The sequence below is a fragment of the Drosophila nasuta genome, chromosome X (genome assembly GCF_023558535.2).
Source record: "Drosophila nasuta strain 15112-1781.00 chromosome X, ASM2355853v1, whole genome shotgun sequence".
Taxonomy (NCBI): Eukaryota; Metazoa; Arthropoda; class Insecta; order Diptera; family Drosophilidae; genus Drosophila; species Drosophila nasuta.
Genome location: NC_083459.1, coordinates 17,713,694 through 17,735,852, shown reverse-complemented (window position 1 = coordinate 17,735,852; position 22,159 = coordinate 17,713,694). Strand labels below are relative to the sequence as shown.

Sequence of the window (22,159 nt, the reverse complement as noted above, 5' to 3'; positions counted from 1 at the left end):
CTTGCTTTTAAAGCAACGCAAATACCTATTTTAGATACCCAAATGTTGTCAAGATATTAACTAAACACATGACATGATTATAAAAATTTGAACAACACTGTACATTCGTTTTTTTTTTTAAAGAAAAGAAGTATATTTTTTTATACATTAAACTGGAAATAAATTGTAAAATCATGCTTAAAGATATTTTTCAGTTTTTTAACTCGTTATACAGATCAAGAACTTGAGCAAGCCACTTCCATGTGTCTAAAACACATATAAAAATGGAGATGGGAGGTTAAGGGGGCTTGCAAGTAGCTGTCCAGTGGATGCTCCTTTGCAGCTTACACACTTTACAGCAGCATTACAGCTGGGAAATTTGCCAATAACAGAAACTGAAAATGTCCCAAGCGTGAAAAGCCCAGCAAGTCGTTGCCGACGTTGATAAGAGGAGCGTGTCGAGCAGCTTTCAAGTCAGTTGCCAGCGAGCAACCACACGGCATGGACGTGCCTCAGCAGGAAAACAAGGAAAATTGAAAGCAATCAGCAAGCAAGCAACCAGCAAACACATATTTACTGGCACTTTTTGAAGTCACAAACTGGACAACGGTCAACAACAGAAGCTGCAGCAATAGCAACAGCAACAGCAACACCAAAAGCAGCAACAGCAGCAGCAGAAGTAGCAAAAACAACAACAAGGAAAAAACTCAAACATCATCAGCATTTTTATCTGTGTTATTTTTTTTTGTTATTTCTTTTGATTGTTGTCGTTAACTTTTGAAGGTTGAAGGCAGTTACAAAGTGAATGACTTTTGACTTGAGTGAAAGTGTAAAAACCAAAAAACAAAAAACACAAAAAAAAGCATAGTGTGCAAATTGAATGGAAATGAAAATGAGAATGAAAATAAGAATGAATATTATACAATTATTCAACTATTTTGTACAATTTTTTTTTGTATTTGTATCAATTTCTCAATTTGATGATTACGACATTTCATGCATTCCATCTGCGAATATAACAACACTCAACATTTAACTTTTGAAGGCTGCGGCATTTGCAAAACCAAAAAAAAAAAACGAATAGTGAATGGAATTATTTGTTGACGAGTGAACGAGTGTTTAACGAGTGAATAGTGAAAGCAATTGATAAAGTACTTTCGTTTGTCATTTGAATGCGTGAGTGTGTTTGTGTGTGTGTGTGTGTGTGTATCAAACGTGTCTCTGTCCGTTTCTGTGGCTCTTGTTGTGGTGACTGCATTTGTGCATTTCGCGCGCTCAAAAGTAGGCAACATAAAATTGTTCCTGTTGTTTTTTTTTTGGTTGCTTCCCACAAAATGTTGCTGTGTGCGTGCTGGGTGCTAAGTGTGTGTCTGTGCATATGCATCTGTGTGGTCGTGTATGTGTGCACGTGTGCAAGTTCGCATTATTCAATTGCCGAATGCTGAAGCCTTCTTCATCTTGCTGCAGAACAACTTGTTGTCTATGCAATACATATATATTTTTTGCATTGTTTTTTTATCTGTTGTTGTTTAGCGCAAGCTGAGAACTGAGCCAGTAAACAAATACACCCACCGATCCACTGCCAACTAGGGAAATTGCCCACTGCCAAAAATAAATTACTGCAATTAGACAACACAATCTAACGAAGATCAACAACAATTCAAGAAAATTATTTAAAAAAATAAACAACTAACAACCAACGAGCAGGTAATTTGTCGTTCTGTTTATTTTTTTTTTGGTTGTTATAAAAGCAAGAGGGATTTTCAACGAGAGGACTGAGCTGCAGCCGAAATTCCATCAAAGTAACTGTACGCAACATTTGCAGCATTTGCCCCGTGTGGTAAGTTGAAAATGCATTCTCATTTTCATTTTCATTTCAAGTGCACAACGACGACGTCGCCGCTTGACGTCTAAGTGCATCTGCATGTATGTATTGCGTATATGTGCTTGTGTGTGTGAGTGTGTGTTTGTGTTTGTGTGGGTGCATGTCGGGGTCAGCAGGTTATTACAAGTTATGCATTGTGCGCTGCCATACCAAACAATCCGACAATCCAACAATGCGAACACAGCAGCAGCAGCTGCTGCTGCTCTTTGTCGTTTGCTTGGTGGCTAAACACAGCAGCAGCAAAAGCAACAGCAACAGCATCCAGTCAAAAGCGTAAAGTCACGTTGCGCATTCCGCAACAACAAAATCAACAAAACTATAGACTATGATTTCAACTCCCTCTTTCACTTTCTCTCTCTCTCGCTCTCTCTCTCGCTCTCTCTGTGCTTTTACCTCGCCAAAGTTGTACATTGCATTTGCCATCAAGCCAAGGACAAAAGCTAATAATTGACATTTACCACTCTAGCACAAATTTGAAGCTCAATACAAAAACATCCTTTTGATGCTGTCCAGCTTATTTTATTAAATTCCAATTCCCAACACACACACACACACACAATGCATAACTCTGATTAGAAATGCCAAAACAAAAGTATTTGCTGATGACTTCCAAAAATCCAAACAAAAAACAAAGAAGACGAGCAAATAAATAATGTCATTCTATTGTTTTGTTGATTTGCCAAGTATCTGCTGACCCTTGGCAAAAATTGTTCAAAGAATTTTAGCTAAGCGCAAAGCCAAAAGGTGTCAAACAATAGTTGAAGGTTGGCAAAAATTTTGCCATTCCTCGGAATGCATTCCTTGAGCCAATTTCTTGGCATTTGCCAATTGCTATTTGCTGTTTGATATTTGCAATTGCCATTTGCCACTTGCTGTTTGCCACTTGGAATGCACACACATACAGCACACACACACACACGCATGACAACTTGTATAGCTTAACCGCAAAGCCAACACAACTAATTATCCAACTATTTCATTGGCTTCCATTATTGAAACATAACTTGCTGTTTTCCCAGCTTAAACGAAGCCATTCAAATAGTTGATTAATTAAACTGCAGTTTTGCAGCACCATAACTAATTAACGCACTCAAAAATACTCGACTTTAGCTTATATTCAAAATAAAGTAAAGCTTTTCCCCTCCTAACAAAAACATCGCAAATTATGCTCAAGGCAAAATGATAATAATGTTGCAAGCTGCAAAATTTTGATGCAACTTTTTGAAGCATTAAAGTATTGTTTGATAACTTTTCGGGCGCAAACCCAAAACTCGAACTTTAATCTACGCAAAAGTACGCTATATTCATAGAGAGAGAGAGAGAGAGAGAGAGAGAGAGAGAGAGAGAGAGAGAGAGAGAAAGAGAGTCGAGTAATAGACAATGCTGTTAATTTGTTAATTAGGTGCACGCCAGAGTTCAGCATTCCATAAACTGTAATTAAATTCGCCGAAATAGTTATCACATTTAAGCAGCAGGCATTCGCTCTAATTTGCGTATGCTTATTCGAAGCCATCAACATACTTGCTTATCCTTCATGTCCACCCAAAAGGGGTTTGAGTATTCGCTGACTTTATGATTTATGTGATCATAACATTTTATGCACATTTCTTAAATAGTAAAGGCCATAAAAACGTTTTTTATGCAAAATAAAATCAGTGAGAATGCGATAGATAAAAGCTGTAAAAATGTGTGAAAGAATCTCTTTAAAAAAAATGAAAAAAATAAAATAAAATGTTTAAAATAATCTATTTAACTATTTATACAATATTAAATCATTTATTTTAAGAAAGATAAAAATAATAACGTCAAAATTAAATCCTCAACTTGCTTGCCAAGATTATGTGTAGCAATAAAAATCGTTAGCTTTTATGCACATTTTTTAAATAGTCAAGACCATAAAAAGTAACGTTTTTATGAAAAATAAAATCAGTGAGATTGAGCAAGATAAAAGTAGTTGAAATGTGTGAAAGATTCACTGCTAAAAGGAAAATAAATTTCTTTAAAATGGTCTTGTATGCATAGCAACAAAATTGAGAATTCAGCTTTGAAATTCATTGAAATATTTTAATATACATATATTGACTATTTGGCTCATTTGTTTGTTTAGCTTATGCAGAGCAATAAAAATCGTAACATTTTAGATTTAAATAATATAGACCATAAAAAGGTTAAGATGTTGATGTGAAATAAAATTAGATAAATGAAGTTACAATGTGAGAAAGATTCGATTCCAATAGAAATAAAATCAATAAAATAAATGTCTTTAAAATAGCTTCAAAATTAAATAATAAACTTAGAAATTTATTGAAATATTTAAACATTTATTTGCCATTTACCTCAATTGTTTCCGATAAAAATAATTTTAGCTGAATGAAGGCAGCAGTTGTTTGTGCTTGGAATTTTGTAAACATTTAATTTGCAGTCTAATTTCAATTGAAAGAATTTAAAATTAAAGCAATTTATGCTTGCGAATAGACAATAGGTAATTAGACTTCTGGCATAGGAAAACATTAAATGTCTTATCTTAAATCTAAGCCAAAAAGAGATTAAATTAAAATGTGCAAATATTTGTTTTTAATCTTAGATACTTGGCTGATATCATCGCACTTAGCTATGCAGCCAACCTCGTTGAGCGTAAAAACAAAGTTCGTTATTTTTTTTGTGGAGCGCTCTTTATTTTGATTTTTGTGTTTTAACTTTTATATTTAATTTGCGGATATCCTGAGTTGATTTTCATTTAGATATCTAGATTTCTTGCAAACTTAATTTGTGCCGTCGTCGGGAATGTCCTTTGTCGCATGTCCTGCGACTGGCGTTTGGGCCGAGCTCATTTTGTGTGTAAATTAAAGGCATTAAAGGCCGCAATTTTTTTCGGGGCAGCTGGGCAAGCTACCCGCTGTTACCCAAAACGGTGAGCACTGTGGGTTGTCTAGCACACACATACACACACTCATATGTGTGTGTGTGTGTGTGTGTGTGTGTGTTGTCCACACCCACACAGATAGATATTCATCTATGTCGCACATCGTTAAGCGCTGCTAGTTTAACTTAATTTGAGTTAAACTTTTTTGTTAAGCGTATTGTTTGGCTGACAGTCAGGAAGGCAGACAGACGGACAGAAAGACAGACATATAGACAGGGAGGCTTAACATACTCCACACACATTCACACACACACAGACAAAGAGCGAGAGCGTAGAAAAAAAGAAGAGCGAAGTGAAGAAAAGCCAAAAACCGAAGCGGGAAATATAAACAAAAACATTAATCATGGCAACACACAGGCAATTATATATGTATACAACAGCAATAGATAAGCTGTGCCTGCGACAGACAGAGCGAGAAAGAGAGAGTGAGTGAGAGACAGAGAGAGATAGAGATGGCGAGAGGGGGGCAATGAAATGAAAACACCCCGAAAAAATGGTGATAAACAAAGTCTAACCAAACAATTTGCAAGCCACCAAAGAGCAAGTGAAAGGTGCACAAAACCTTAGTGAGACGTGAGTCTGCTCGACTGCCCAATACCCTGCCTACACACACACAGCCACGTGTGCCCCTATGTCTCTCTGTGTGTGTGTGTGTGTTTGTGCCCTCATAATATAATCGAAGCGTCAGCCATTTGTAACTTTGACTTTGGCATTTGTTCAGAGAACGAGACAGTGACAAAGCAAAGGAACGTGATAAGCCGCCATGTGGATGACGCTATATAGCACATGTTGTCCTTTATTTTTATTCTCTCTCTCTTCTATTTTTTCCATCGCTTGCTTTTTTTTGTATATTTACCAAATGAAAACTTTTGGCCCTAAACTAAACCGCAATAACTATAAGTGCTCAACAAACAGAGGCCCGAGCAGCAACAACAAAAAGTGGCACAAAACTAACAAGCAACATCGAGAAGGACATGTGTTAAGCCAGCAAACAACAAACGGCAAAAAATACCTGTACCATAATTTCTAACAGAACCTGTTGGAGCCAAATCATTGTCGTGTGTCTGGCGAATTATTATGATAATTGCAGGCATAAATTATGCGAAATTCTTCTCAGCTCGCAATGCAGCATGACAGTTTATGCCACACACTAGTGTTGTAGATGTGTGGCACTGAGATGTATATATAGAAAGAGCGTGAAAGATGAATATAATGACAGAAAGAGAGAAAGAAAGAGAGAGAAAGAGAGAGCGATAGAGACAAGGACAAGCGATGGAAGCAAAGCAAAACAGTAGTTGCTTTCTTAAGCAGACTTCGCATACTTAGTCAGTCCATCAGTCTATCAGTTAGTCAGTCAGTCAGTCAGTCAGCTAGTCTGGTAGTCTGCTAGCCAGGCAATCAGGTAACCAAATAGTCAATCTTTCAAGTAGCAAAACCTGGGCCAAAAGCCTTCAGCAGCTTAACCGCGATACTACATTCGCATTGGGAACGGCTTTCATGTTTACCTTGGGGAAATTAAGTTTGTGTCATGTTTTGTGTCATTCAATCTGCTCAACTTGCCAGTTGTGTGTAGTTCAGTGTAGTGCACAGTGTAGTGTACAGTTGTACATACAACTAACCATAAGTGCTGAGTGCGTTTAAGAGCTCACTCAACTTCTTGAAAGTGAATAATTATTTTGCAATTACTCTGAGAAAAGAAGCTATAAAATGTGCTAAATACTAATGCATAAATAATGTGTTTTATGTGTTGCCTAATTGGCTAAAACCAAACACCTTACAGCACGGTTTTTGCAGGGTATTCAGACAATCAGAACATCGTTAGTGTTGAGTGCATGTCATGCAATTGATTTGCTAAAAGCTTAGCTTTTTCTGCAAATTGATCCTAATGTTGCACGCTCTAAATAACAATAATAAATTGCTTATATTTCAGCTACTTTCTGCATGCATTAAAAGCTAAACATTATAATAGTTTCAGGGTACAATCAAATACTCAAATTTAATTCATTGCCAAGTATTCAGCAATCAAGCAATCACTTAATTTAATGACGCGTTTCGGTGAATTTGTAAACTAAAAAAAAAAATACGAATAAAAAATCATCTGTCAGCCATCAACACTAAACCTAATCCATTTTTATATTCTGCTAGAAAAGCGCGTTAAAGGGTATATCAATTGATTGGCAATTGTAATGAAACTGTTTTGCAGAAGTGCAGATTTAATTTGTAAATAGTTTGGTGTACTTTATTATATACTATACTATATACTCTACTATATCCAATACCTTAGACTCTATTATATAGTATACAATAGTCTACTTTATATTATACTATATACTATTCTTTATACTATGCAACTATAATATCTAGTGACTCAAAGTTGTTGACAAAAGGAACTTCACTACCTATTTTAGCTGTTTTAATTTGATCGAATTATTCATTTGATAATTACACTCAAACTTAAAATAAACTCAAAGTGTAATCTAGTTGAAATTAATCTTTGTTTGAATATTAAATGCATTAGAACTTTTGCTCATATTCTTCATATGATTAGCAGGGTATCTGAAAGTGAGGCCAACGATAGCTTTGCCCGTTGTTCATATTTCCAATGTCCTTGCCCGTCCCATAAATATACACTCATATAGATTTAAAGGCGTTCGTTCATCCTGATGGCGCTGTCGTAAGCCACCGCCTGGTCGGGCAATTTATAAAATATATTTTATACGAAATTCTGTCGCCTGTCAACATTGATTTTAGCGCTTAACTTAGTATGTGCCTAGGGCCGCCCTCAGAGCGCCAAATGGGCGATGGGCGATGGGCGTTGGGTGTTGGGCGATGGGCGTGGCCATGGCCGTGGAAGACATATGTTGGTTAGTTAGTGACGCGTGCAAATAAAACACACCTGTTGCCAGGGTCTCGACTCCTGACTGCTTGCCTTCCTGCCTTCCTGCCTGCCTTCTGCCTGCTCGCTTTATTACGTGCTTCGTGCTTCGTGCCACAACGATGACAACGACAACGCCATCAACGGCATCAATTATAATGTCATATTATGACACATGAGTCGGGCGCTTAACCACCACACACTCCACTTCAGTTCATCTGCCTCCGCCAGGCACTCTCTCTCTCTCTGTCTCTCTCTCTCTCTCTCTGTCTCTCTCTCTGTCTCTCTCTTCTCCACTGCACTCTCCGCATTGTATAATTTGGGTGTCCTCTGTCATCGCCTATATAATTAAAACACTTTACTCCTCTCTCTCTCTCGCCTGTGCCAAGTGACTGATTCGCTTCAAAACTAAAACTCTCAAGCGCATTGCAACTTTTTTGTTTGCACGAAACGAAATCAGAGCTGCAAATTTTGTCTAGAAATTAATTTGCATTTGAAATACGCTAGATAATTTGATTGCTTTCTTTAAAAGGGAGTGCCAAATAATAAATTAATTTAATAATATAATTTTATTTACTTTTAATCTGCCTTTAACGCATGTTTGATATATCTTGAATAGAAGAGGGTAACTCATAGTATGATTTCATATTTATCATGTAGTAAATGTCTTTTAAAAAGTTAGTTACTCTCAATTAAAACTGTCAGAAACAAATTCGAAATTTATTAATTGTTCAACTAACTATAAATTGGAAATAAGCTGCCAACTTTAGAGTGAAAATAATTTATTATTGTAAATATTTATTCCTCAAAAAAAAAAACTCTTATATTTTATTCAATGAATCTGTTGAAGGAAATATTTCATATTTCCCGATACATTTATCTGATAAATTTTTCATCTAATAACTTTCAATTCCGCTGATGTATTTTTTTTTCTTCTCTTTGCAGTGCATATGGAACTGAAATTACTAAAATGGAATTCACATAATCACTCAGTGGCTCTCGTTATACGCCGTAATAGTTCGCAATTTGTACGCCGATAAATAAGTTAATATTAATCAGGTATTAATTAGGCATTTTTTTTTGGTTTTTTTTCGTAACATAATCATGTAATTAATTGGATCACTGCTTAACGATAACATTAAATAACACGTAATCATTGTTTCGCATCATTTAGGTAAGATCATCGTAGAGACTAAGACTAGTTGATGTCCGATCATCTTTAAACAATCTACTACTTAGAAGTGTTCTAAGTTAGAAATACTTACATAACGAGCTTGGTACTAAATGCAATTCATGTGTTGTCATTTGTTTGGTGATAAAGTAAAGAAAATTAATCGTGATACTTAGACTGATGTGCTTATGCAATTTCCCAAAAAGACGTCCCAAAATAATCAAATGAAATATTAATATTAAAAAGCTCAGCTAAAATTGTGACTCAATATTAATAATTGTAATATTTGACTCAACATATTTAAGACTATATCTTCTCTGCTCCTCGTCCATCGTGTGCAGAATTTTCAGCCAATTCGTGCTGTAAAACATTTTTGGTTGATTGTGTTTTATTTCTTTTTTATTCGAGTGCCAGCGAAAATCAAAGCTTCAATTGTTACGTCTTGAAGCAATGAACGATAACGTATCACGGCACCTGCCACGATTTTACCGTGTCCGTTTAGTATTTCTGTTACTGCTGTGTATTTTGTTTTTGCTGCAAAGTCTACAAGTGTTCGCTTCCGTTTCCGCCTTGCTCAACTGTCTCGCTGCCCGTTTCCATTTCGATTGCACCGATTCACCTTCTTCACCTTCTCGCTGTGCTCACTGCTAAACTGTTTTGTGCTCTCTTCACGTCCATTTCCATTTTGCATTTTGCATTTTCATTTCGCAGTACGACGTTTCTTCTGTCGTTGTGTTTTTTTTTTTTTTTTGCTATTCAAATAGTAACACTGGCATCGACATCATTTTGAAGCTCATGAATGACTTCGATTTACCAGCTAGTTTTCGTATTATTGTTTTTTTGCGTTCTTTTTCACACTACGTGTAATCGTATTGATCTTGCCCGTTTTGTCTAAATTCATGACGTATCCGAAACTGAAACCGAACGTGGATCCTCAAAGACACAAACACTTCAATACGACACATAATACGGTGATAAGGCAGCAAAGTGCTTCGCCGCAAACGATGATTACAAGATTATACAATACGGAAGAGGATCCCGCCTATTGCTCATTCATCTGGGGCGGAAATCTTAGCAGCAACGATCTCGTTCTCGGCACTCCAGCTAACGCGTCTCAGATATTCAGCAATGATCTGCGGGACGACATATATACGGTAAGTCATTAGATGTCAGTCACAACACTTATGGGCGAAAACTTCAACCTCACTTAGCGGCCTCAACTGCGATGGACGCTTAGCGAGAAGACGTATAGTGAAGCAATATTTGTTTTTGATTTGAATTATTTTTGTGTGTTATTGCAAAGTTATTAAAATATGCAGCTAAGCGCATTTGATAAGTAAGTGTGGCACTTAAGTGCAAATATTTATAAAAAAAAAAAGGATATAGAAGCCGATCTTGCGAGAGGAAGCTGTTTTTACAATTTTGACCTTCTGTCTTTCTGCAAAGTTTAAAAACATGCACTTAAGTACAAATGTGGCGCTTAAGGGCAAATTAAGGATATAAAAAGGGATTTAGCAGGAACTTAAATATGAAGTTAAAAAGCTGTTTACTTATTTTTTTTTTTTGTCTTTCTGCTCAGTTTAAAATATTTGTAGCTGGCGAAAATTTTGGCAATTAGTAGAGTGTGGCGCTTATGTGCAATACTCGAAACAACTATATAGCCCCTCAATGAAGTGTTAGATGCGCAAGTATTAATCAAATTAAATCAAACCAAGAGACAGCAATTGCATTTATTCGTTCACATCAACAGAAACTTATTAATTTTTTAAGCGCTTCAACGTCATGATTCAATTACATTTATTTGTGTTCATGTGTTTGTATGTGTGGCATTTACGCATCACGTACTAGAACTTCCCTCACTACGCATCAGCGAACTGAATCGAATAGTCTAGAAAGTGATGCCTTGATTACACCCCCACACCTCCACACCCACCCAATAGAGTGATGAGCGAGTGAGATGCCACTAGGAAAAGACAGTTGGGTGGTCAAGTGAAAGAAGTGGACAGCGTTGTTTTTTTTAGTTTATTTTTCAACTACTTTACACCGAAGTTCGTTAGGTTTTCTTTTCATCAATATACTATCGAATTTACATATTATAAATCGTAATATTTTAGACCATTTAAAAGATATTAAATTATTAATTAAATAATTGCAAAAATAGAACTATTACAATTAAACAAAAATAAATGTATTATAAATTCTGCCCTATCAAATGCAACTCAGCACAACACAAATATTATCAATTATTTGTTTCAACAATCATTTGTAAAAATAATATTGTTTGAATAATTATACAAATAAATAATATCAAATTATTTATACTAATTGTCAGACTTGCAGCACAGAAGTGTAAGAGGTCAGAGGTTCCACTTTTTGCACAATAGCTAGCTTGTCATATAATAAGTCGGGTTTTTTCTTCATAAAAATGAACTGTAAGCGGAATCAAATCCGAAGCATAGCATACTGAATGTTTTAATGTCTAGTTACTTTCTGCAAGAGTCTTGCAAACTTGGTGCGTGTAATCATGGCATCATTCGAGGCAAAATAAAAAGAATATAGAATAAAGGGAAAGAAATAACTCATTTCGTGGCACAGCACGTGCAAAAAAGATTGTTCACACGCTGTTGCTGTTGCTGTCACAGTTGCTATGGCCAATGTGCTGCTGCTGCTGCTGCTGCTGTTGTTGTGGCTGTGGCTGTTGCTGTTGCTGTGCAGAGAGTCGGCTGCTTTGTGAAGAACTTTTGCTCAAGGCTGCAGAAAAGGCGAACTCAAGCAGCAGCAAACAGAACTGAACTGAACTGAGCTGAGCTGGAGGTGCCTGTCTCAGTATGAGCACTAAACAAACAAACAACAACATCAACGAAAAGTGGGGGACAAAAGAGAAAAATGAAAATAGAAGAAAAAGAACAAAAGCAAACATGTTAAAAAGCATGCAAATCATATTTACAATGGGACTACGGCAACCCACTCGGGCATGTGTAAGCGAGATATCTATTTAGATAGGCAACAGCAACAGCAACAGCAACAAAAAAAGGCAACTTCAAGAGCGAGAGAGCGCGAGTGAATGGGTGCTGATGTAAGTGTATTGGTATACACATGAGTGTAACAAGTCACAAATAAAAGTGTCAAGTTGACTATTGAATTTTTATCTTTAGCAGCCTGCCCAACTGACTGAGCAATGGCTATAGTGGGTGGTGAATAGTAGGGAATGTCACAGGGGGGGGGGAGTGGACGGGAGGCATATTATCGATAATGGAGAGAGACAGAGACAGAGTTAGCGAGAGAGTGACAGAGACACCATAGAAGGCGCTGCGCTGCATGATTTATGAGCTGTGCCGTCCTTTTGTTTACTTTTATTATTACTTTTTATTGGTTTTGCTTTCGGCTACATCTTCACTCTTCATTCTCTCGTTTCGTTTCACCCAGCAGGACGTGGAGGATCCGCGCACCGAATCTCTACGCCAATACTGCTACGGCCTCATGCTGCCAATCATCTGCTCACTCGGCATCATGGGCAATGTTCTTAATTTAATTGTCCTCACCCGTCGAAATATGCGGGGGACTGCGTACATCTACATGCGAGGTAAGTGTTGCCACCAGTCGCCATGTAACCTCCATTCTCCAGCCACCAAGCCACGTTGTTACTCCTTCTCTATCTTAGAAGTCCCTATAAGACTTGAAGACCTTTTTTTAATACCCCTACCCAAAGGGTAAAAGGGTATTATACCTTGAGACCAGCCACTAAAATATAGAGCTATTACAGACACATTTATGTTCAGGAAAAGTCCGTCATTAGCTGCATTTCAGCATTTATAATGGGACTATTTGGAAATAAAACGCAGTTATTAATTATGAGTATATTCAAATATCCAGTGTTAAAAAAATGAATAATTAAATTATAAAATTATTGGGAAATGACACATTTTCAATATTGAATATCAATTATATTTCCAACTTGTTTTCCACATTTTTAACTCGAGTTGAGATTTCATAGTACACAATCTTTCTAATTATTATGCATATACTAATTAATAAATTTAATATTGCTTTAAGTTGTTATCATATTATTTTAATTATATTCAACCCATTTATCGCTATTTTCTGTATTTCTAACTAACTTATTCAATAAGCAGTTTTCTAAATTTCACTTGCTTTGGTCACACTAAATTTGTATTTCCTTTTGAAATACATTGGCGTGTTTTCTACTGCCGAGCACACTCGACTGTAGCTTGCAGCTAAGTATTTGTTTGTGCTGGGGACATTCCATACAAATCCAATTTCATTCACGCAATACAAAAGACCATTTCACTGAATAATTGCCAAATTTAGTGTGTAAAGAGTATTTGATTCGCTTCGCAGCTCGCCAAATACTCGTCGACGGACGATCAGACGCTTAAAATAACTGAAAAGAAATCTATGAAAGTTCCAGCTGCTTTTTTATGAGTGCACGTTTCAATGCAGAGACTATTGAGGAAGTCTTTATAAGCAATATCTAAACTAAGATGTCCCTTGAGATACGGATAGAAATCAAATTTATTGCGTATTTGAAATGTATTTATACGTTGGAACAACGAGAAACTGTTATAGAATACTCAAATTGCACCTACGATATAAATAGGTATATTCTGTTATATCAAGATTAATAACAGAAAATATATATTTAATATGTTATGTTATGAATATCTTTATATGCTACTAGATAAGATAAATAAACGCAAGTCACTTGAATAACTATCAGAAATAAATCCCCAGTTTTATCCTAAAACACTTTCATATATATTAATATAGAAAACACATGCTTTTTTTATCATTAAATGAAAATATATATACACACACACAAACACACACGTTCAATATGAACATGTTGAGACTACTTTCTCCGTCCGCCGCTAAATAAGTCTGTTCTGGTCAAATAAGCAACGGCACAAAAATGGTCGTTGAATTTCATTAGGAGCTGGCCGGAAATTTATGTAAGGCTGCCAAAGAACAGTTTGTTGTTGTTCTCGGAGGGCGCTAAGGAATTGCGCAGAGCAACTAACTAGGCATATTAGGCCTTCATTTAGTTGGCGGCCTTTTAATTGATTAATGAGACGACCCAAAAAAAAAGAACAAAAAAAACCGAAACTTGTCAACTTTGTGCGCAATGTGTTGGCCACTTTTGTATTGTTGTGTTGTATTACTGTGTTGCTTTACTTTTTTTCTTGTTCGTTTTTTGCGCAACAATCAAGTCATGGTATGGCATGCGAAAGTAACTCACTTTATTTGCCAAGCTTGAAATGGAAGCCAGCACCGCAAATACGAGAAAGAGAGAGAGAGAAAAGCGAGTGAAAAATATAAAATGCTTGAAATGTATTACGCATGCTATGGCAGCATAATTGATTGCCTTTTGCGTGTTTGCCCCATTCCTTTTTCCTTCTTCTGGCAGCTGGGAAATGGTTGCTGCTAGCTGATAAGTGATAGCTGGCAACTGGCAACTGGCAACTGGCAAACTCGTAACTGGAAAATGTCTCGTAGCTAGTAAATTGTAACTTGCAACTGCTGATGCTAATGCAAAAATATATAAAGGCCCTTTTCTGCTTGGGGTTTGAAATATCACCAGTCTCCGCATTTCATCTCATCTCATCTCGTGTCGCCTAACAGTACTTAAAAATGTTGTGGACTGCCTTAAATCTGAAACTGTTAAACTGTTGCCGTTGATGAGAGAAATCACTGCATTAATTTTATTAATATTGCACAACAATTTCCCCACGCACCCCACTGTCATTTGCCCGGTCATTGTCCTTGAATCTTTTCGCCCAATGAATGTGATGTAATGTATTGTTGTGGGGAAGGAAAGCAACGTGACTATTCTATCACGATGCTCGGTGTTAAGCACAAGTTATGGATGCCAGCTGGGGGCCACTCTCTCAAGGGGCTGCCATTTTTTATGACACACACGGGAATACTGGGAATAGCTTTGCTCGGAATGGCGAAAACTAATAGACTGCATATTAAACTGGCGTACAAATTTCAAATGCCAAATCAAATTCCCGAATTCCAGCACCCAAATACAGAGCTTTCAATGCCCAATAGCCCAAATGTTTCACTGACTTAGTCGGATGAATGCCAACAACAAAGTAAATTATCGAGAGACTGCTCGATCTTGAAATACTTCGTCCTTAAAGGCATTGCGTAGGCTAGGTCAAGTTTGACCTTCCAAAAGACTTAAAACATCTTTAAAATTTAAAGTGTTATACATTTAAAGCACTTTTAATGGCAAATATAAGCATTAATATTTTTGTGTAAGAATTTTAAGATGATTAAAGCAAAACCAATATAAAAAAAACTATTAGATGTATTCACGGAAAAAAATTCAATATATTTAAAGCTTAAATTCTCAATAAAGCAAATGAAAATAAAATATTTGAGATTTACGAGAATAATCCAAAGTCGATTACAACTTTAAAATTAGGAAAATTAGGAAAATTAGGAAAATTAAAATTAAAGCTAGTACTGAGTAAAATCGGGAATAATCTTAAGAAACTTTTCAATTAAGAAATTTAATAAAAAAGTAACTTTTATTGCGATTCAGTTTTAAAATAAAAATTCAATCCAAAGAAGAGATAAACAAATAAGCAGCCTAAGATCAAGAGTATGCAATATACCCATTATTAGCATCCGAGTAGTTTCCAACTTTCTATTACACACACTCTGCACCAAGCCATTATCCCCTTTTAGCTTGCTTTTAATAGGTTCAAAGTGTACGAACAGAATGCCAAAAACAAAAACAAAAACAAAATACTAAAAGCCGATTCAAAACAAGTAATAGTCTCTTTTCACTTACCGAGAATTAGGGTTTTCTGTTTTCGGTTTTCGTTTTTTTTTTCTCTCTTCACACTCATCATGTTAGCCGGAATGTGAAATCAGCATAGCAAGAGAAAACCGAAAAGGAAAGCAACAAAAAAAAAAGAGAATACGTTTTGGCAAATGTGTGCATTTGCTATCTAATCTAATTTACTATTGCACATTTGTTGCGAAAGTAGCCGAAATAGACAAATGAAAATGTAAAATTACGAGATATGTGAGCAGAGTTTAAAGAGGATACAAAAATGCTCTAGCGAGTTCACGCCCACGAGAATTCTATTTAAAATTTCGCAAAAGCACGGCGCAGCCTCTAAGGACTGAACATTCGATTAAGTGAACAGTAAACCGCGTTTATTTTGGTCATTTCTGTGGGGTAGAAAAATATTAAATAATATGAAAGCTAGAGTCAAGTGTGCTCGACTGTAAGATACCCGCTACCTATTTTCAATAAAATCTAAAAAAAAGGGGGTTTGTTAGAATATTGATCTACGAAATATTGTATACCAAATTAATATGGTAAACAATACTAAAATATATTTGGTACATCGATATTCTATTATATTCAAAATATGCCAGATTATTAACCAGTATTAAGTAGCTAAGACCCCAATGTAGCTGTAATCAAATTCAGTTGAAAAAACCGTCGCTCAATTATTATATTATTTAATTTTACAAAATAATTTATAATTCATACTTTTGCCTATTTAAATATGAATTATAAACTCGTTAACGTAGCTTATGAATTAGTCGTCTTCACTGTATTTTCGACGCCTATTATGAGCTGATTACAATACTAGTTTTATGGATGTTGATACACAAATAAACAACTGTTTAATTGTCGACAGGATTATTAGAGTTTTATTTACTTGGCGACATAAGCAGTGCTGAGAATCAAAATCAAATAAAAATGTATAATTAGATTGTGAACGATGACAAAACATGTCCTATGTAAACTTGTAGACTTTCGCATTACGTATACGACGAGTGTGCGTGTGAGCGACAGAGCTAAAGTCGTAAAAAAGGAAATCGTTTTCAGCATCAAGAGAGCACTCAATCAGTTGACCTGATTAGTGAGGACAATCCTTTAGGAGCTTAGCCAAACAACTGAAAGTTGTCGTCGAAAATTCTAGTGTGTTGACAGCAAACACAACACGACTTTCATACATTGCGTATAGTGTTATATATGAAAGAAAGAAGAGAGAGAGAGAGAGTGAGAGAGAAGAGAATATGGTATAAAATCAGGCACATGGACTGAAAGTGATGAGCGAATCAAGTGACGGACAGTTGTCAGAGTTGTGGAGCACACAAGAGTGACATTTATATTGATGTGCCGTGTACCCAATTAAATGAACAACATTATACTTAATATGTATACATATACATATATATGAGAATGTGTGTGTGTGGCTGTGTGTGTATGTTGCAGGAAGTCATATATCGGGCATTAAGTTTTGTGACCAAAACAATTTGTGCCATTTGGATGGAGATGGATGGCAATCGAGAGTAGAGCAAGAGTGAGCCAAAGTGGGGGACAGGGTTAGATGAATTGGCCATGAGGCAGGCATTTACTCGCAAGTAATAATGTAATTATAGAGCTATAAACAAGTCATAAATCAATAAAAAGTCACACACATGCACACACACATTCGCATTTGGCCATAAGTAGTAAACATATATCACAGCAAATAGCAACAACAAGCATAACATTTATTCCGCAAAGCAAAAATGAAAATGAAAATAGAAGAAGGAACAGGAACATGAGAATAATTCATTCTCTCTCAGTCTATATCTCTCTCTCTCTCTCTCTCTCTCTCTCTCTCTCTCTCTCTCTCTCTCTCTCTCTCTGACTCGCATGGAGTCAGTCGACAATGTTTGCCCGTTTGCTGTTTGCCGGTTTCAGTTTCAGTTGCTTCCGGTCTCGCGGCCGCGGTCGCAGTTGCGGCCAGCCGGAAGCGACGCCATAATTATGCCATAAACTCAGCCATAAAAAAAGAGCTTAAATGCAAACTCTGCACATTTCCCATTGTATTCCACACACACACACACACACACAGCGTACTCAACAGCCGCTCTGCTTGCAATTGTCTTTGCCATACCCTTTGGCATACGCATGCTCGTCCACAAGGATCGTGGACAGTGGGAGGAATTCGGACCGGCGTTCTACACGGCACACTTGGAGCTTTTTCTCGGAAATGGTTGCTTGGGTAAGTTTTTTTTTATCCTTTGTACTTTGTCATAGCAAAGCTTTTCTAATTTGGAATATTTATTATACATTTACATTTTATTTACATTTCATTTAAGTTTTACTTACAAGTGTGAAGAACTCGGTCAACATTTAGTCGCTTCTAGATTTACATTTATATATATTTAAATTAAAATCTTCGAGCACACATAACAAACAGTTAGCTCAAAACCTTCTAGCAATTTTAGCAAATATATAAGTTTTTAATGTTTTTTAACTTTATTCTCATAAATAAGATAAACTAATTTTTGAATAAAATATTGGCAATCAAATAAATATGAAAATATAAAAAAAACAGTAAAAGAAAAGTTAGTTCTTAATCTAATATTTTTTCATAGATATGCATAGATGCTTTATTAACAATCAAATTCAGCTTTAAAATAAAAACAATAATATTATATGTATATAGAAAAGAATAGAACAAGAAAAAGTTAGTTTTTGTCTCCAGCAATTTTTCAATACACTTTATTTTTATGAAATACTGTCTTTTTAATGTTTTATTGACAAACAAATTTAGCTTTAAAATAAAAATGAAAATATGAAAAAAGTACAAATGCAAAAAAAAAAATTTATCTAATTTTTGGGCACAATTTCGCCCTTAATTTTTAATTATAAAATATTTGCCAAAATTTATAATATTTTGTATTTTGTGTGCTCTCTTTTAACAGGAGTGGGTGTAATGATGCTTTTAGTGTTAACTATCGAGCGCTACGTGTCTGTCTGTCATCCGGGATGCACAAGACCTGTGATAGGACCGCCTGGGTGAGTTGTATAATTTTCAACTTTTATGAAGATATTTATATCGATAAACTTCCATTGCAGTTTGGTTGTGTTTCTGACCAGCTTCCTCACATTCATCATCTACTTGCCGAGCATCTTTCGCGGCGAGCTGATCAAGTGCATGCTGGTGCCGAACAATGTGTTCGTCTATTTGCGACGCGACAACACCGACTATCAGCGCACTCTCTTCTATTCGGTGTACAAGGTGATGCTCGAGGTCATATTCAAGCTGATACCAACTGTGCTGATTGCCGGCCTCAATTTGCGCATCGTTTTGGTCTATCGACGCACCTGCGAGCGACGACGTCAGATGGTTTTGTCCCGCATCAACTATGTGAAGGACGATGATCCGCGAAAATTTGCCGAGGAGCGACGATTATTCCTGCTGCTCGGGAGCACATCAATTTTGTTCTTGGTGTGCGTTTCGCCGATGGCCATACTGCATATGACCATAGCGTCGGAGGTGTTGCCGAGTTTTCCGTTTCAGGTGTTTCGGGCGCTCGCCAATCTGCTGGAGCTAATCAACTATTCGATCACGTTCTATATCTATTGTCTGTTCAGCGAGGACTTTCGCAACACGCTGATGCGCACCATCAAATGGCCGTGGCTGAAGGCCAAGCTCTGTCATTATGGGGATGAGGTGAGTGCTAGTCCGCCAGCAACGGCAACGGCCACGGCTGCTGTTTGTAATCCACTCTGCCCGCCCATTCACACAGACTACACAGACCATCAAGGGTGTTCCAATGGTGCGATTCGATAAGGTGACCATACGCAATCATCAACACCACATCACCACCACATCCGGCATTGGACGGTCCAGCAGCATCTAGTCCAGGTTAAGTTCCCACGCCTCTCCGCAAGCCCCCCATTCCCCTCAGTCCCCGCAGTCCCCGCAGTCCCCTCACGTCCATGCCCAATTGCACACACCCCAACCCCCAGCCCCAGCAGACCATTCGCAATCTCCGTCTGACATTCTGCCCCAGTGCCACGCCTACAGTCAAAGCTGCTCGCTAGCTAACAAACGCATCCAAGGCAAACTAATGGTGCCCACTTACCGAACCTCCTATCGGCCCACCCGTTAATTGATGCTGGACTCTTCCTCAGCTGACAAGATTCTTGTTCAACATTAGACATAGACAAAAAGAGCAAAATAGCATCTATCTATCTATCCTTCATCATCATCTACGATTCCTTTAGAGTGTCTACATATACATATATCAGCTAGTACAATGCAGTACAAAAAAAAAAAAAAAACAGAAGTATGTGAAAATATATTTAAATGTTCCATAAAAGAAACCGAAAATACAAAATACATAATACGGAAATAATTCCATACAAGTTATAGGTGTGCAATTAATATAATAACGGAATACATTACAAGGAAAAAACATACATACATACAGTTCAATGCAAAATAAAATCGATGTTATGCAAAATATCATATTCTAATCAAATAAAGCCAAATCAAGAGATAGAAGTGGAGCAAAAGGCACTTAAAAGAGAGATGAAGAAAAGAGTTTGCATTGCATTTAAGCTGAAAGCGATCGACATTCCGCTAATTTCGAATTGGATGAGGACGAAGTGAGTTAAAAGCTACAAAGAATAATATATGAGCCCCATACTTTGAGCTGGCAGTGGAATGATTATTGATGGATCGAATGGACAGATCAAGCGGGATTCCGTTGATGAGCTTATCTGATCAAGATTAAGAATATATGTCAAAGAATTTAAACACAAAAAAATATTTATATACGTGCATACATGAATAACCACAAATCAAGATATATTCGAAAATATAATACTAATAATAATAATAATATCCATGCAATGTTCTCTGTGTGTAACAAAATAGCAAACTATCAATTTCACGAAACGCTTCAGAGTATTTCACACTTATTTCCAGGCACTCACATACAATCGTACACATACACACACATGCAGACAATACATAGACATACAATTGAACATACCTCCATCCAGGACAGATGAAAATACAAAAAAAAAAAACAAGTATACACATTGTAGTTTTAGATGATGAATTTTAATAACGGACAGAATACAGGATTGTTCAAATGACGGACGGATTTTTGATGATGAACTATCACAAAAAAAATGAAAAACTAAAAAAAAAAAATACATTACGATAAAGACAAAAATGGAGCTGATAATATTTATGTAAACCGGCGTATTTATATATGTTTAGAAGTAAATATATTTATATATACATATATGTATCTATTGATTGTAGCATTTAAGAGCGTGAAAGTGGATTTCGGAATTATGAATTACAAATTATGACTTTATCGAATTTTTTAGTTTTCAGTTGCAAACTGCAAATTTTTCGTCAGACGAAATTCTTGCGTTGATATTGTAAATTACAAAAAAACGAACAAAGAAAACAATTATTATTATTATTATTGGGCCTAATCGAAACAAAGAAAATACACGAAACAGATGTGATTTGAATTACTACAAAATAAAATAAAATTCAGTTACTTTGATTTCACATCAGAATCCCAGCCAGCCAGCTAACAATAAGTCACAAAATTACCGGCAATTTTAATTAGTTATTAATCAAATTAATCTAAGCTGAACAGGTTTATGTATTATCAACAACCGAAAAGCAAACAAATAAATACAACTAGAAACTGAAAGCACGCATAACGAACTCTAATTGTGCGTAATATCTGTGGAGAATGATGTTTAATCAAACTAATCTAATAAGTAACTAAAAACTGGAAAACTAAACGCAAATCTATTTACAAGCTATTAAACAGTATTTAAGAAAACCAAACAAGAAAAAAATTCATTAAAAAAAAGAGAAAAAGAAAAATACAGAAACAGCCCACAAAAAAATGAAAATTAAATTCAAATTACGAAAAGAAGTTTTTTTTTGCGAATGAGCAAAGCTCAAAGCCAAACAAAAATTTTTCGTAAAATGAGTAGAACTTAATTATGAAAAACTACATGTATTCACAAACACTTACACACATACACACACACACAGCGCACTTAAACACATATACCAAAAGAAAAACAACATACACACACAAACATCGACATACTGACATGCAAAAGTTGAAACAAAACAAAAAAAAAAATGCCCAAAAATGATTTAAGCTACAAAATATTTAATCATATTGTCCCCATACGAAAAGCACATTTTAAATATGATATTTAACATAAAGCAACATCCTTAATAATATGAATTAACAGTTTAAATTGGTGTCAATGTTCAAAGATATACAAAAAAAAAACACACACACACATATTACAATTCAAATTCCATATAAATGTCAAGCTGAAAATAATCAAATAAATTAATTGGAATCAGTTAAAATTGGTGTCAATGTTCAATATGAATAACAAAATATTACAATTCCAATTCCATATAAATGTCAAACACAAAAAACTGTTCAATAAATTGATTGAAATCAAAAAAAAAAACAATGGTGTTTTTT

General features: G+C 35.9%; 1 protein-coding gene across 6 annotated transcripts; it reads left to right on the top strand.

The window, feature by feature from the left end:
- Positions 1-471: 471 nt before the first annotated feature.
- On the top strand, positions 472-20,708 carry LOC132796490 (probable G-protein coupled receptor B0563.6). Of its 6 annotated transcripts, XM_060807677.1 has the most exons (8): positions 472-658; positions 1,513-1,819; positions 8,608-8,721; positions 9,774-9,987; positions 12,260-12,416; positions 17,731-17,880; positions 18,587-18,680; positions 18,741-20,708. In XM_060807677.1, exons 4-8 carry the CDS (start codon positions 9,838-9,840, stop codon positions 19,456-19,458), a joined length of 1,269 nt encoding a protein of 422 aa, XP_060663660.1. In that variant the 5' UTR covers positions 472-658; positions 1,513-1,819; positions 8,608-8,721; positions 9,774-9,837; the 3' UTR covers positions 19,459-20,708. The 6 variants fall into 6 exon arrangements, with proteins under 6 accessions (XP_060663660.1, XP_060663661.1, XP_060663657.1 ...); XM_060807678.1 differs by lacking the exon at positions 8,608-8,721 and having other exon boundaries at positions 472-1,686; XM_060807676.1 differs by lacking the exons at positions 472-658; positions 1,513-1,819; positions 8,608-8,721 and having other exon boundaries at positions 9,587-9,987; positions 18,741-19,338; positions 19,415-20,708.
- Positions 20,709-22,159: the final 1,451 nt, after the last annotated feature.